The 17,331-nt window shown below is 34.8% G+C and overlaps 1 protein-coding gene across 29 annotated transcripts in view; it reads left to right on the top strand.

Annotated features, from left to right (window-relative positions):
- The window catches only part of LOC111990290 (disease resistance protein RGA2), a 38,555-nt gene that overhangs the window by 14,050 nt on the left and 7,174 nt on the right, over nucleotides 1-17,331 (top strand). Inside the window, exons 1-2 of one of the 29 annotated variants that reach the window (XM_065767461.1) lie at nucleotides 12,300-16,195; nucleotides 16,328-16,406. The exons of the other annotated variants lie outside the window; for them this stretch is intronic. Of the exons in view, the coding sequence (XP_065623533.1) occupies nucleotides 12,467-16,162 (3,696 nt within the window). The 5' untranslated portion in view covers nucleotides 12,300-12,466 and the 3' untranslated portion in view covers nucleotides 16,163-16,195; nucleotides 16,328-16,406. Of the gene's footprint in view, nucleotides 1-12,299; nucleotides 16,196-16,327; nucleotides 16,407-17,331 lie in introns of those variants that run through there. 29 annotated transcript variants of the gene reach the window in all.

Genomic DNA, 17,331 nt, shown 5'->3' with positions numbered 1-17,331 from the left:
AGCTCATCTATTTCCACATACATTGACTATAAATAAATCAATAAACCACATACTTCTCTTATTCATTTATTAGTAAATAGACGAGGACCACTAGTTAAGGGCCTTGCAACCGTGTCATCAAATAGTTAATGTCATTAGGGTATTAGCCAGGTGGTTTTATGTAATAAGTAAAGCATTTGAGTTTGTTTATCATGTGGCTTATGGCCTATTCATATTGGATTTAGGATTTATGGTCTGTTCTGGATTGACGTGGGAGGGAGGGGAAGCAAGGGGGACTAGAGTAGAGTTAGCCAGAAATTACGCTAATTTTCAACCAACTCTACTCTACTTTGCCTCCTTCCTCCTCAATAAAAATGAACCATTAGCGTGTTTCAAACAGTTTTTTAATTATAACTAGTCGCAAACTCACGCGATACATAGGAATAAATAATTATTTTGTATTGTAATATAATGTATAATTTTTCTATAAAATTTGTAGAAGATAATTTGTTCTCCATAAAAAATAAACAGTTTTTATTTGGTCCCATTAATCTACTTTGGTGCAATTTAGTCTACTCGGTCAATTCCAGTCCCCTTTAGTCCATTTTTTAGACTAATTGGGTCTTAAATTGATTCTTTTTATAGATTGCTTTTTCAAGTGTAGCTCAAATTTTATTTTATTTTTTTAATTTTTAGGTTGAAAAGTATAAAATTTTATTATATTTGGGCTAAACTCTTTAATTTTGAGTTTAAAAAAATAGACATTAGAAATTAAAAATATGAGCCCTAAAAATGCAATAAAATTTATAAATATTTAAAAGTCTTATTCGGTCCACATTGGATCTATTCGGTCCATTCTGTCATCTTCAATCCAATTTGGTCTTTTTCGGTTCTTATAGTCCTATTCGGTCCAATTTAGTCAATTCTATCCACTAAAGTTTTATTTGGTCTTATTCAGTTCACTTCGGTCCTATTTGCTCCATTCAGTCCACATTAGTCCTATTCTGTTCACTTCAGTCCTATTTAGTCCTCATTGGTTCTATTCAATCAATTATGTGTACTTTAGTCCTATTCGGTTGGCTTTGGTTCTGTTCGGTGCATTATGTCTACATTAGTTCTATTTGGACCTATTCGGTCTATTCTATCCACTTTGCTCGACTTCAGTCCTATTCGTGTTATTCGGTCCACGTTAGTCCTATTTGGTTTATTTTGTCCACTTTGGTTCTATTCGGTCCATTCTGTCCACTTAGGTCCTACCCAGTCAACATTGGTCCTATTTGGTCCAGTACGCCCACTTCGATCCTATTCGGTTCAATTTGGTCTCATGCATTCAGTCCATTCTGTCCACTTTGATCCTAATCTTTCCATTCATTCCATTTTTTCCACTCTCAGTTTCACCACCCCCACCCCTCTCTCTCATCTAACAGCCATTGCTGGCATCGTCACCTCATTTTAGCAAGATCTCTTTCTCTCTAGTCACTCAAATCAATCACTTGAACCATGAATGTCCTTCAGGTTCATCATTGACATGACATTGAATTCAATCACAAGGGATCAATTGGTTTTTTCTAGACAAAATCATGCATATATCATACGATCCTATTAATAAACCAGCTTCACATAAAAGGATCTACCCCAAAATGAAACATATTATAATTACAAATGATATTAACCTAAAATTCAATAATCGAACAAATGTCCATAATCCATATTTCCAATGTCTCAAAAGAATTAAAATATATGTAGTTCAGATCAATAAGCATCAATTGTTGCTCTCTGTATATCAAAGTTTATGCAATCACAATAATTTTGATCATAATGACAGGGAATAGGCTGGGAGGCTAATAATTTCTTGGCTCATAGTCATTATAGTTATTTCTTATAGATCACATCAATTTATCCAATAATTTGACAATTACACGGTTTGACCATTAAATAAAATGATTTCTTTACATCATTTTCATAACCAGAAGGGAAAAAAAACTAACTAACGAATATGGAAGACTTCAAATTGAGACACATTTATAGGGAAGAACTCTCATAAATAAATGGGCCTTCAACAATAGGTAGATGCGTGCCAGAGTACATATTAGTCTTGTAGCTTCCAATCCATTCACATTTTGCACCTGAAATAATAAGCAAAATTCAAATTCTGCTATGTAGAAATGAAAGGCATTATTATGTATCTGCAAAATTTTCTCAAAGCAATTTAAACACATGGACTTAAACTTGTTATAGCTTGAAAATTGAAATACTATGAAGTAGTCAGCACACGACCATATAGTTGAGTTAGCCCTGGGAAGTCATTCAATTTGGGCAGATCATAGCAGATACAAGGTTTATAGTTTTTAATTCCAAAATTTTCCATCAGATTATGAGTTACCAAAGATGAGACAGAGAGAGAGAGATCAAATGTGACTATCAACTGGAGCAAATAGGGAAAGCTTGAGCAAGGAGTTGATCAATGGTTTGTTTTAAAGAAGTTCTCTTTTATTATGTTATGGGAGTATTTGCTATTAATAGGAGTGGGGTCTTACTCTGTCACTGATATTTGAGTGTTTTTTTTTTTTTTTTGGATAAGTAAGAAAGATATATATTCAAAAGGTTACTTTGTGCAAAAAAAGCACACAAGCAAACCAAAAATTACAAAGAAGAGAAGGAAATACAGAGAAAGAAAACAAAGAAGAAGCAAACTGAGTGTGTTTTCAGGGAGCTTTAAGCTATTCCTTTGGTTATAGTAGATCTAGTCTTTGTAGAGTGTTGTACAAAGAGTGCAGTGTTATTAAAGATCTGTTTGGTTTGTACATTGTTTTTTGTTAATAACATATCTCTTACCCATAAAGGAAAAAAAGAAGAAGTAAGGAATACTAATGCACTAACAAACCATGTAAATCTGCTATAGCCTGAAACAGATGATATAGTGAACTAAATTCATTTAGTTGAATTTACAACTACTAGCTAACAAAGAACCCATATAGTTTACGATGCTACTTTGTCACAAGTAAGAAAACATTAGCAATGTCAATGATATTAATCAACCAGGTTGTTTCTCTTTTTTTCCTCTCCTTTTTGGCACAATTACATTGTTCTTATCATGCCATTCACACACATAATTTATCAGGTATTGCAAACTGTGGATGATTCCAATTTGTTTTCATTCCATTATTCTCACTTTGTCAGAGACTTGCATCCATATGCCTTTTTATGAATACATCAATGAGGAAAAATCTAAAATAAAGCTGCTTAGTACCCATTAAAGTTCCAGAATCAAGAAAGAATATCAACAACAAACGCAAAAAGAAATGCGAAAATTACATTTAGCTGCCCTATCTAAAAAGAAAAAGAAGTTTTATTGGCCACCCAATTTAACAGAGTCCCCTTCTCAATTTCACAGAAGCCACAAGAAAAACGAAGACCACATCAAATAGATAGAGAGCACTGAAGTGATATCAACACGTTAACAAAGAAAAATGGAAACAAAGTAAATATGCTAATCATTAATTAAAGAGATTTCACAATTTGCGGTGAAATTAGGGTTTGTCGTTTTGATCTTTCTCAGAAGCCTTCTGTTCCTTTCTATCCTTTCTTCTTGAATTTTTATTTTTTTTCGCTATTATACGTTACCTGCTTGACCAGTAACTGGTGTCTCGTTAAAATAAATTAACCGTCAGATTAAAGCGAATAGAAAGACATGGTGAAGATGTAAAAGTGAATACCAACCTTATTCACTAAAAATATGACCAAAATTGGAATTTAACCATAATTTTCCAACTATTTAGTTAGTAGGCATGGTTTTAAAAGAATATAGGGATAATTACAATTTGCTCACCTGTGGTTTGACTCGATTTTTATGTGCTTACCTGTGGTTCAAAGTTTGACACTTTGCCCACCTGAGGTTAGGTCCGTTACTCCTCCGTAACCCACCTTCAGTGCAGACGTTACTCTAACACATTTTTTTATCAAAAACAAAACTCAAAACAGATCAAACACTCCTTTTTCTCCTAGAATTAAATAGTTTTAGGCTTATGTGACTGAAACTATTCCGAATCCAAATCCAACGAATTCCTTAAATTTCAAGGCATAAATAATTAAATACATAACCTTTATTCTATAATCCTTATTAGAGTTTTTGAAATTATATAAAATAAAAGTTGCTAAAAGGTTAGCAAAATATATATATATATATATAAAATCCTTCAGTACTCTCTCTCTCCAATCCTTCAATCTCTCTTTCTCTCTACGCTTTTCTGATCTCCTCCATCTTCGACGATCCAGACCCATAGCTGAGCTCCACCCCACACCGATGATCAAAATAAAATCACCAACCTAAGGCCGCTGTCACACCACCAAACCCACGGGCCATAGCTGATCTACCATGGCAGGGGCGGTGAACTGACAGAGGAGGACAAGGGGTGTGTCTGGAGGCAGCTGATCCATCATGGGTATGGTTTTGGTTTAGAAACGTGATCTTGAGGGAGGCGAAGTCCACCGATCCAGCGTCGTTGCCGAGCCCTAGCTCCGCCAAGTCACGCCCCTCTTGGAAGTCGACCTCCATCCCCTCCAATCCAAGCCATCGCCAGCTATGGTGGCCAAATTGAAGAGTACATTGCCGCCGAGGCCACCTCCTTCAAATTCTCACAAAACGAAGCTCAGCATTGAAAGTCATGGGCTCGATGTAGGAAATTGTTGATCGATCTGGTGGCAGATCCGGTGATTCAATGGGTTCTGGGTTGTTGTTTAGTATCTTCTTCCTTAATATTCAATGGGTTCTGGCATATCGGTATCCACCAAATCACCGGATCTGCTGGGTATTGTTGTGAATCGCCGAGGCCACTTTGTTGTTTGGTATAGTTGGTATACTGTTCTGGTTGTTGTTCATGATGTTGTGATTTTTTCTATGTTTTTTTGGTATACTGTTGTGAATCACCGGATCTGCTGGGTATTGTTGTGAATCGTCGAGGCCACTTTGTTGTTTGGTATAGTTGGTATACTGTTCTGGGTTGTTGTTCATGATGTTGTGATTTTTTCTGGTGGGTTTGTTGTTTGGGTTTGTTGCGTGAGTGAGATCTTAGATGTTGAAAATCAAAAATTTAGAAATTAAGTGCTGGAAATTGTTGATCCTCCCTGTTGTCATGTTGTAAACTGTGTTATGCTTTGATTTTAATAAATTTATTAGTTCAGGCACAAAAAATTAGTATAAGGAAGAAGACAAAGAACTCTCTCTCTCATGGTTTTGCTTCATTTGATTTGTATTAGTTTTCTGAGTATTAGTTTTCTGGGTTTGTTCTTTATGTTTGTGAATGTTCTTCGTGATTGTGAATTATGAGAAACAAATAACATATTTTAATCTTGTTTTGTTTTTTTGTTTTTTTGTTTTTCTTGTTTTGGGAGGAGAGAGACATAAAATGGGTGAAAAAAGACTTATTTACCCCTTTTTTTAACAGAGGTGGGTTACGGAGACTAAACGGACCTAACCTTAGGTGGGCAAAGTGTCAAACTTTGAACCACAGGTAGGCACATAGAAATCGGGTCAAACCACAGGTGGGTAAATTGTAATTATCCCAAGAATATAACTTACTAACATCTCAAATTTAAGAAACTCGATTTTGGGGCTGTAAACCGAGTCTCAAAGACTTGGTTTTTATGTTTGGATCAGATCTGATGTGGCGTATTTGCCACTTGGCATCCACCTGGAAATCGAGTCTTAGAGACTCGATTTCCACTTGTGTGTGACGTGGCAATTTGTATGTGACGTGGATGATCCATGTGGAAGCCACTGGAAACCGAGTCTCTAAGACTCGATTTCTAATAGGGCTTTTTCAAAATTGTTATATTAAGGTTCGTGACTTGCAAGTTGCAACATTGTGGGTAATTGATTAAAATTCGTGGCTTGCAATATTGTGGAAGCATAAAACATCACCTTCGGCACCAATCGTTTCTTTTTCCTTCTTTCTGCGATTCTTTTTAATTATTATTTGGGAAAAAGACATTGCTTTGACGAAAACCTCTAGTAGCTTTTTTTGTTTTTTTTGGTTAAATAGAAACCTCTAATAGTAATTTATATGCATTGGTTGTCTCAAAAAAAAAAAAAAATTACAGATGACATTGGTTTTATAGTTTTTTTCATTTAACATTTTGTGACTAAATCAAGTATTGACAAACAATTCAAAAATTAACAGCAACAACGAAAGACTTAGTCCCAAATAAAAAATAAATAAATAAATAAATAAATAACTCTACCAAGAAATTTATTTTATTGCAAACTTACTATTTGAACTCAACAGCCAAAACTTACCAATTAATAAGAGAGGAAAAAACTAAAAAGAATTTTTTTTTTTTTTTTTTTTTTTTTTTTACAATGCGGATAGTTTGTTGTTCTTAACAATTTTTTTTTTTTTTAGAACCCAACGTTTAACTAGTTATTTAATACTTTTTTGCAAGGGGCAGCTCTTATTTTTTGGAGGGGCCAACTATCAATTTTAAGGTCTAGTGTCTAAAAAATTTGCAAAATATATATACCTTATAAAGTTCTTTTAAAAATTTTGGCTAAGTGTAGCTCTGCCCCCATAGAAAGGATATTAACGATGAGGTGAACAGTTTTGAGGACAATGTTTTATCAAGGCCAACAACAATTCAAGAAACAACATAATTTTTAACCTTAAGATTTTCAACTAGTTCCATGATGACAAGTTGACAGCAACTCCATATTCAAGCCATATCAATGTCAAGATACATGTATAACTCAATTGAAAGGATTCTAACTTGTTATTAAAAAAAGGGCTGGGGGGAGAAAAGAAAAGGAGGAAATTAATTATTTTCAAATAAATTAACATCTAAGAAGTATGTTTTTGGTAACAACTGTCATATAAAAATTGTGTATGTGTTTGTTACGAATTGTGCTGTTCTTTCTAGCACCCAAGTATGGATCTCTCTCTCGTATTCAAATTTTTGTTTTTAGAATTTTTGTGAATTTGATTAATATTTCTTGAAATCTTGCGCCAAGATATGGCTCATTTAGAAGTTATGAGTTCCAAGAATTAAAAATATGTTTTGTGTATTGGTTTACTTAGTAAGTGTGATGGTAAAGTGCAATTGGTGGATCCGGTTCATGGATGAAGTGCATACTAGGAATAGTATGAATAATGTTGATCTTGATGTACTGTGGACACAATTGAAGTAAATAGTTGTATGACTATAGAGTAAAGAAAGAAGCATGCTTGCTAAGTTTTCTTTGTAAACTCATCTGCCAGGGGCTCAACTTCCCATTTCATTACTCATGGCAACATTTGATATTTCTACTACAGCAACATTTCTGATGGGAGATTACCAGTACATAATGGAGCTAAAAAGTTTTTATGGCAAAACCAAAATGAAGCAATTACATCACCAAATACAATCAATGATTATAATTTCATACTCAAGCAAAAAATAAAAAAATAAAGACAAATATCAAAACCAAACAACAAAGAACCAACTAGAGAGTGAGACCCTTACCTGACATGAGGATGTGCAATGTGAGTGCTGGGATTGTATGAGAGTGAGAAGGGGAGTGAGAAAGGGAAGAATTGATTAAGTGTTGGGATTGTATGAGAGAGAGAGAGTGAACATGTGAAAGTGAGAGACGTTTCAGTCAAGCTGCTGAGCAGGAATGTGTGACCCGAGAGACCTAGTAAAAAAAAAACCAAATCTATAGGGACCTAGACATAATCATCCATGTGTCCTACATTTTGACCACAATTTAAAAATCGAGTTTCTAAGACTCGGTTTCACTTTTAGCAAACCGAGTCTCTAAGGCTCGATTTTCATGTGGCATCTACGTGGAATATTAGACCACAGAAATCGAGCTTCTGAGGCTCGATATGAAAATTGAGTCTATAAGACTCGATTTCCACGTGGAAAAGGTTCCACCTCAGGGTGCCTCAAAACATGAAAACCGAGCCTCAGAGGCTCGGTTTATAAGCCCAAAATCGAGCCTTTTAGGCTCGAGATGCTACTAAGTTATATAGTTTGAAAAAGCAGCCTATTAACTATATTGTTTGGAAAATGAAATTAGTTTCCCATTTTCACCCAAAAATATGAAGGGTAATGTAGAATGACCCTTTGTTTAGTTCTTAGTTTTGAATAGAAAAATAACAATTAAATTTTTTTTTTTTTGAGAAACAAATAACGATTAATCTAAAACCTCAGTTTTTCCATGATGAAACTCCCTCCCAATTAATTGATATAAACAAAAGAAATTCAAGAAGTGAGCGAGCTAAAATCTAGAGAGAGAAAGAGTGTCTTTTCGAAACTTATCTCATTATAATATTGGGTTGAAGAATAAAAATTTAAAGAGAGATTATATATATATACACATATACATCTGAGATAGAATTCTATTCGTATTCAAATCCTCTAGATTTTCTAAGGTACTCTATCAATAAATTTTCTTAAATCCTCAGGGGCGGAGCCACATAGTGGCTTGGGGGGGCCGTGGCCCCTGCAAAAAAAAAAAAAAAAAATTTCCCATTAGCCTATGAAGAAAAAATAAATTGGCCCCCCAACATTAGACAGCTCGCCCCCCCTACCCATTTCTCACATATTCTTCCACCCAGGAACACCCTCTAATCAAAAATTAGGAAAAAAAAATTTATCTTTTTACTTTCAAGAAAATTTATAAAAAAAAAAAAAAAAAAAAAAAAAAAAAAAAAAAGTAACAGAGGCAAGCCCAGCAAGCCAAGCCCACGCGAGCCCAATAGATTACAGAGGTAGCTCTCACAGTAAGCCCACGGATTCTCAACCAAAAAAAAAAAAAAACCACCAATACAGAAAATCGGAAATCAAACCCATAGTCAGCCATCACGTCGCTGGCAGAGAAATAATCCCCAAACAGCAATATACAGAGCAAAACCAAAACAAAATCCAGCAAACCAAAGGAGAGGTGATTATTAAAAAAAAAAAAAAAAAAAAAAAAAAGCCAATACAGAGCAAACCAAAACCGCCCCTGCTAGCAAACCAAACCCACGGACTACGGTCACGTCGCCGTCGTCGTTGCCGCAACAGCTTGCTCGTCGTCGTCGTCGCAACTCACGTCGCCGTCATCGTCGCCCCTCATTGCAGATCGGAGATCGTAGATCTGATATTGGAGATCGCAGATCGGAGCTCTGCCTCTGCTCCGGTGCTCGGTGCTCTGCTCCCTTCGGCCCTCCCTCAAGGTATTTATCTCTTTTTCTCTCTAACTCTCTCTCAGTCTCTCTCTCTTTATCTTACTGAAATAAAATTTTTGCAGATCCCCATCTCTGCTCGCTCTGGTGCTCCCTTCGGTCCAGCCCTCCCTCAAGGTTTTTCTCTCTAACTCTCTCTCAGTCTCTCTCTCTTTATCTCACTCTCAAATGAAAAAATGAGATGAAATTTATGAACAGCTCTCTAACTCTCTTTATTCTTTAATAGGCTATCTCACTAAGTCAGCCAATCAGAGATGAGAGACCCACAGTGGGTCTCTCATCTCTGATTGGCTGGCTGTTTTTGTCTTTTTGAATTTGGCTTTATGCCTTTATCTTATCCGTTTCGGTTAGTCAGTGTGTTGGTGTTGGCTTTATCTTATTCGTTTGGGTTGGTCAGTGTGTTGGTGTTGGTGGGAATGGGATATTGATTGTCATTTAGTGTAATATGTGTTTTGATTTGTGATTGGCATTGTGAAATTTTCTAATTGCAGCTGCTATTGTGATTGGGGCACATGTTGTACTTGTCTGTTGTGTGTTGAGTGGGGACTGTGGGGTGAGGAGAGAGTAGATGGGCTCATGGGCTCATGGGGCCGAGTAAATAATAATTAAAGCAATGTAATGTGCAGCACATTATATTGCTTTAATTATTGTGTTGCACATAGAATGTATAATATTCGACTCTTTTAGTGTAATATGTACAAGGGGCTAAACAATATAACAAATTAAAGCAGTATAATTAATGACAAATAAATTAAAGCAATATAGTTTATTGCTACGCTAAACAACAATAATTAAAGCTATATAATTAAATTAACCAATACATTATAAAAGACAAATTAATTAAATTATTTTTGTTTTCATTTGAGGGGTTATTATTAATTAAAGTTGTATTAAAAATGGGTTGACTGTTTAAATTATAGTGGAAATTTTGTTTTTTTTTTTCATGAGTATGAATAACGTTCATATAACTAAATAAAAATTTCTAATTAAAATTTTATTTTTTAAAATTCTTTTCAAGTTAATTTTTGAGTCATATTCTCAAAGCTAAAAGAATTATGAGCAAACGAAAAACAATTGATGCATTCTTTAAGAAAAAAGATGTTAGCAATTCAGAAATTAGGACACCTATGGCTATAGAAACAAATGTTAATACTTCAATGCCTGATGAACACCCCTCCAAATGTCCAAAACTTCAATTTGAAGAGATAGACCGTGATCCAGGATCACGTAAACAAATATGTGAATTCCCTAACAACAAACAAGATGAAATCCGATGAGCTTATCTCAAAGAAGGTCCATATCAATCTAAAAATATAGACTATCCATACAATGATGATACTCATCATTGTCGATTTCAACATTCATGGTTTGACTCACATAAGGATTGGTTGGAATACTCACCTTCAATGGGTGCGATATATTGTCTACCTTGCTACCTTTTTAGTAAGAAACCAATAGGTCGTCCCGGATAAGATGCATTCATTTCAACATGTTTTAATAATTGGAAAAATTTGAAAGATGGAATGAATTGTCCTTTAATTCGTCATATAGGGAAAGAACTAAACTCCCCATATAAAATTGCTGTGAAATGTTGCGATGATTTAAAAAATTATTCATGATATATTGACAAGCTAATTGAGAAACAAATGTCAAAAGAATTAGAGAATAATCGGTTGCAACCCGGCCCCCCCAAGTATTTAATCCTGGTTATGCCCCTGTAAATCCTAACAATTCTTTTATGATTTAAGAGTCTAGATTCTGCTTGGAATGCTTTTTGAGACCTAAATTGTTGTATCCCTATAATTTTGCTCTTCCTATGCAACAACAGTTCATTGTCGACCACAGATCACGGACTTTTCTTTTATCCGTACTTAACTCTTCGTAACTCTCCTTCCAGTGGACAAAACTTTATATGTTAGGCCCATTGTCACCATCTTGATGGGCCAAGCATAGTCCTCTCTATGATGATGATTTTGATTATTATTATTAATATAATTTTTTTTTGAGAATAATTATTCTGTTATAATTATAATGTTGGTAAAAATAAAGGAAAGAAATAAAGAGAAGAAGAGACACTAGAGAAAATAATTTGTAAATTTCTAAATGTAGAATTGTATGACAAAAATTGTCTTTTAATATAAGCATGTTTGTGTGTAGTACAAATATATGAAGTGCAAAGCAAGTAAATAGTAATTAAGGAACATGTTACTTAGGATTAAAATCTTATATAGAATAAAAAAGACGAGTTTAAACTTTAAAGTGATATGATTTTAAAAATTCAGGTTTCAATTTGAAACTAACAAAAGTATGTGGTTTAATTTGTAACAGTCTAAAACTTGATGGGTTAGTTTGAAACTATTAAGTTATAGAGTTTACTTTAAAACCCAATTATAGAATTTGATTTGAAACCATCCTAAAAGTATATGGTTTAAAGTGTAATTTTCCGTAATCTTATTCTCCACCTTTGCAACTTTAATCTCATTCTTCGTGACTATAATTATTGATTTTCGACAATCTTTGCCATTTCCTATCAATTTTGCAGTTGTAGGAATGTCGTTTTGTACAATAAGAAGGAAAATGAGAGACTTTCTAGATAATTGCCCCCTCAAGTCCTCTTTGTAGCCACAGGCCCACAGCTATAGACTGGGCAGCACCATTACAAATATTTAATTGTACTACACACGAAGTAAGTTTAATTTCCTTCCCTTAACCCTAAATCACGAATTCCCACTTCCATTCCAACCTTAATAAATAAATCAAGCAAGTGGGTTGTATCTTTTTCCTTGCATTGTTTAAAAATGTGAAGCAATGATTCAGATGAAACCAAAATGCAGAGAAGATGCCATTCGCCATGTGACTTTGTAAGAGGAAAAAGCCGAAGTGTGAACTTGGTGACATCTTTTTCAACATACATGACTATTGAAGACTCAAAAGGTGAATGAAGTACATGGGCTGTCATCTTTTCCTAATAAATAAATGTAAAAATGCGAAGCAATAATCTAAAAAAAGCTGTGTGAGTACTGTGACAATAACAATTTAAAAAACAGACAAAAAGTGAAAGTCATAAAAGCAGAAAAGCAATTTAAGCATCTAGCCTGTTTGGTAGGCCATTTCAATCAACATTTTGATCATTTTAAACACACTGATACACATTTTTACACCACAGTCCTTCTACTTCTCTACATACATTATTGTTGCTGTTTTAGCCTTTTTACATCACAATCCTTCTATTGTTTCCAAATACTTCCAGCTTATTTCTGGCTTATCAGAGCACCAAACCAAAGATGGCTGAGACTATCCTTAGTGTTGTTGCTGAGGAAATAATAGGCAAGCTGATTTCAGTTGCTAATGAGCAGATCAGCCTTGCCTGGGGTTTCAAGGAGGAGTTGACAAAACTTCGTGGCTCATTAACCACGATTCAAGCTGTGCTGGCTGATGCGGAGAGAAGGCAAGGGAGCGAAGAGTTCGTGAGGCTTTGGCTGTGGAGGCTTAAAGATGTTGCTTATGATGCTGATTACGTGCTGGAGGAGTTTGCTTATGAGATTCTCCGGCGAAAGGTAGAGATCCGAAACCAAATGAAGAGAAAGGTATGCTACTTCTTTTCATTCTCAAACCCCATTGCTTTTCGTCTCAAGATGGCCAACAAGATTAAGATCATTCATGAATTGCTTAAAAAGATTAATGATGAAGCAAATTCATTTGGACTTGCTAGAGCGAGTCCAGTAAATGCAAATCTAGAGACTATCCCAAACCGAGAGACAGACTCCTTTCTTAATCATTCAGAAATTGTAGGAAGGAGATATCATGTCTCAAAAATAGTTGACTTGGTAACTAGGGCAACCAAAGAACAACTCTCTGTCTTTCCAATAGTAGGAATGGCAGGTTTGGGAAAAACAACTTTAGCAAAGCAAGTGTACAATGATGAGCGAGTAAAGAGACATTTTGATAGGACAATATGGGTATGTGTCTCTGATAATTTTGATGATAAAAGGATCTTGAGAGAGATTCTTGAGCTTGTTACCCATACCTCAAATAAATTAGAAAATAAGACTGCGAGTCTTGAATGCCTTCAAAAAGAGTTGAGAGGAAAAAAATATCTTCTCATACTTGATGATGTATGGAACGAAGATCTAACAAAATGGGACACTTTGAGGAATTGTCTATTAGGAATTAATTCAAATATGGGAAACATTATTATTGTAACAACCCGTAAAGACAAAGTGGCTAAAATTATGGAGACACTTCCTCGATGTGATTTAGAAAAACTATCAGATGATGAATGTTGGTCTATAATCATGAAAAAAGTATCTTGTAATGAAATAACTCCAGATTTGGAAGTTATTGGAAGGGAGATTGCTAAAAAATGTGGTGGGGTTCCATTAGTTGCAAGAGTTTTAGGAGGGATGATGTCTTATAAAAAGGAGAAAAATGAATGGTTGGCAATTCAAAATAGTAAAGTTTGGAATTCTCCGCTTGACAACTATGAAATCTTACCAATACTTAAATTAAGCTTTGATCGTCTTTATCCATCATCTCTAAAAAGTTGTTTCACATATTGTGCAATTTTTCCTAAAGATTATAAAATGGGAAAGGAAGAATTAATTCAACATTGGATGGCTGAAGGGTTCCTTCAATTGTATCCAGGAAGATCCGTAATGGAGGATATTGGTAACGAGTATTTTAATATTTTGTTGGCGAATTCCTTATTCCAAGATATAGAAAGGGATGATTATGGTGATATTGTTAGCTGCAAGATGCATGATTGTGTACACGATCTTGCCCTCTCGATTTCAAAATGGGAAACCTTGCATTTAGAGGGAAATTTGGGGGATGACATTGGCATGTCTCATATTCGACGTTTATCTCTTATATCCAATGACCAAACAACACCAACAATCCCATTATCTAGAGAAGGCATGAGTAGGTTGCGCACAATTTTTTCGATTCATGTTAATCTTGGTGACAAGTTATTAAACTTAAAATGTGTACGTAGCCTAACTTTATTTGGGGGATGTATAGTAGAGTTGCCCAAGTCAATCAATAGGCTAAGACAATTGAGACTTCTTCGCATTATAAGGACCAATGTCAAAGAATTACCCAAATCTCTCACAAAACTCTATAACTTGCAAACTCTAATAATCAATTATTGCCCTTGTCTCAAAGAGCTTCCAAAAGATCTACAAAATTTGATTAATTTGAGACATATTGATATTGATCATCAATACATAAAACAATTGCCAATCAATATGAGGCAATTGACTTGCCTTCAAACATTGCCTTTTTTTATCATCGGCCAAGACACTGGTGGTCGAATTGAAGAAATGGGATACTTAAGCCAACTTAGAGGAAAGTTAACTATCTACAATCTAGAACATGTGAGAGACAAAGAAGAAGCCAAAAGTGCAAAATTATCGGAAAAGAAAGGAGTACACAAGTTGGGATTCCATTGGAATAGTGAAAGAGAAGGCACCATTAACGATGAAGATATACTGGAAGGCCTTCAGCCTCACCCATGTCTGCAAAGCTTAAAGATAGAAAATTTCCGGGGTGAGAAGTTCCCTTCATGGATATTGGGCAAAAACAGTAGTGGTGGTTTGTTTCTTTGGGACCATTTGTTGGAAATCTTCTTAAAAAACTGTAACGAGTGCAAACAAATTCCTACACTTGGGCATTTACCTCATCTCAAGGTTCTTGAAATAGAGAAAATGAACAAGTTGACATGTATAGGAACAGAATTTTACGGAAATTATAGTGGTGAGGGATCAAGTACTAGTAGAGGTGATAATGGTAGAAATGCAATGTTCCCGGCTTTGGAAAAACTTGTTTTGAAGCACATGCCCAAGCTAGTGGAATGGAAGGATGCAATGGAGCCAACAACAACAACAAGAGGAACGGTGTTTCCTTCCCTCAAAAAATTGGTTATTGAATACTGTGACCAGCTCATAAGTGCTCCATGTCATTTTCCAGTTCTCGAGCAACTAGTTATTGACTGCACCAAAAGCACTGCATTCAAAAACATTAGTAGTAATCTTACTACACTCATGTCCCTCACTATAGGGAGAGTATCAGAACTTTCTTGTTTGCCAGAGCAGCTATTGCAAAATAATGCAGGTCTCATGAAGCTTTATATACATGATTGTGCTGATTTGGAGTCCATCTTGCCACGTGAGGATGTATGGGCCTTCTGCATCTCTCTTCGATACATTTATATATGTGGATGTGTGAAATTGAGCTATATACCGGACACACTGCACACCCTTCAATCTCTCGAGACATTTGGAGTATCTAGCTGTCCTAATTTGAGGTCTTTTCCAAGTATACAAGGTGTGGCGTCGCTTCGAGACTTGTCGATATCATGCGGTGTTAAAGTTCTACCGACTGGGCTACAATCATGTACATCTCTTTCGGAATTGGCCATTTCGTCATGTCCTAATTTGATATCAATTCCAGATCTAGGAAAATTGCACTCTCTTAGCAGTTTAACAATTCGGGACTGTCGAAAGTTGACTCGTCTGCCAGTAGGGTTATCAGAATGCTTAAAGACTTTGGAGATTGGTGAGTTTTGTGAGGAGCTGGATGCTTTCCCCAGTCTCAGTTCCATCCAACACTTGCACGCGTCCCTTGAAAATATAAACTTGTATGGGTGGTCCAAACTCAACTATCTTCCGGACGAAATTCAACGCTTCACTGCACTTATATATCTGCATATATGTCGTTTTGATGGAATGAAAGCTTTGCCTGAGTGGTTGGGCAACCTTTCTTCACTTCAAACTCTGCTTCTTAATCACAACAAGAACTTGATGGAAATGCCGACAGTGCAAGCCATGCGACGCCTCACCAAATTAAAAAAACTATACATTAATGGTTCCCCCGAATTAAATAAAAGATGTGCAAAGGAGAAAGGCAAAGAGTGGTCCAAAATTGCACATATTCCATATATCAGAATCGACTGTATTGTTATTAAAGATGAAACTTTTTGAAGATCTTATAAAATTTATTGAAAGAGATGTTTGGTAAGTTTGCTCATACCTCAAATCCTCTTTCTCTTATTTTCTCTCATATTCTCTATTCTTAATTTCCCGCAATTTCTTGCTATCTTTCATTCTTTCTTTAGTTTTCTCAAAATACGTTTGCTGGATATGCAGGCACTACGAATGGCATAATTTCTGGTAACTTTATGGAATTTCAACCCACTCCCAGGCTAACGTAAGGTCAAAAACGCAGGTAATTGTATGGAATTTCTATTTTATAACCCTAATTTCTTACTTTCTCTCTTTATTTCTTTCTTTCTTTCTTTTTCTTTTTTTAATTTTTAATTTGGCTATTTCTTATTTAATATATTGTGTTCAGCTGGAGGAAAATCAATTAAAGCTAGTGGAAAAAATTGTTAATCCATAGTTTTTTTAGTATAAATATATTTTGGCATGATTAGTGTTGGTACTGGGTTGTTACTCAATTTGGGTAAGCCTTTATGAAATCTAACATTTGAGATAGTATGGTTATAATGCAATACAGTTTACAATGTTGGTGTGAAGTTATCAAACTTTCAAAGTCACCACCAACCTCTTTTTTTCTTTTTCTTTTTTCCATCTGTTTTTGATATATAAAATTGATAACATGTTTCCACTACTCTTTTGTAATTCTCTTATGGGGAATATTTAGCTTTTCCATATTGAAAATTTCAAATCCAACTAATTAAACAAAGAATTTTAGATTTTAAGATCGTATAAAGTGTATGATTTTATCAAGTCAAAAGAATAAATAATTACCATATTCTTTTGCTTGATTTGAGAGCGATACTTGCACTCAGATTTTTCTTTATATAAAACTTTTCCCAATTTACATTTTCTGAAGGCTTGAGTGGATGGTTCTTCACTTTGGTTCCAATTTTTGAAACACTTGTGTGAATTTATATTACTGTAGAGATTTGATTAGAGATTTACCTTAAGAAAACAAACTCCTCTAATTTTCAAAATATTACAGGGTCTGTTTGGAATTTGCTTATTTTGTTAAAATTGAAATTTTTTTTACTGAAAATACTGTAGATAAAGGTAAAAATTAGCTGAAATAATATAATGAGACCTATGAATAGTACTAAAAAGTGTAATGAGGTCCATGATTAGTAGCAAAAATAAGCTGTATAAAAAAT

Source organism: Quercus suber, unplaced genomic scaffold (assembly GCF_002906115.3).
Source record: "Quercus suber isolate HL8 unplaced genomic scaffold, Cork oak 2.0 scaffold_806, whole genome shotgun sequence".
Classification (NCBI taxonomy): domain Eukaryota; kingdom Viridiplantae; phylum Streptophyta; class Magnoliopsida; order Fagales; family Fagaceae; genus Quercus; species Quercus suber.
The sequence above is the reverse complement of the archived record's forward strand: the minus strand, read 5'-3'. Positions and strand labels throughout refer to the sequence as shown.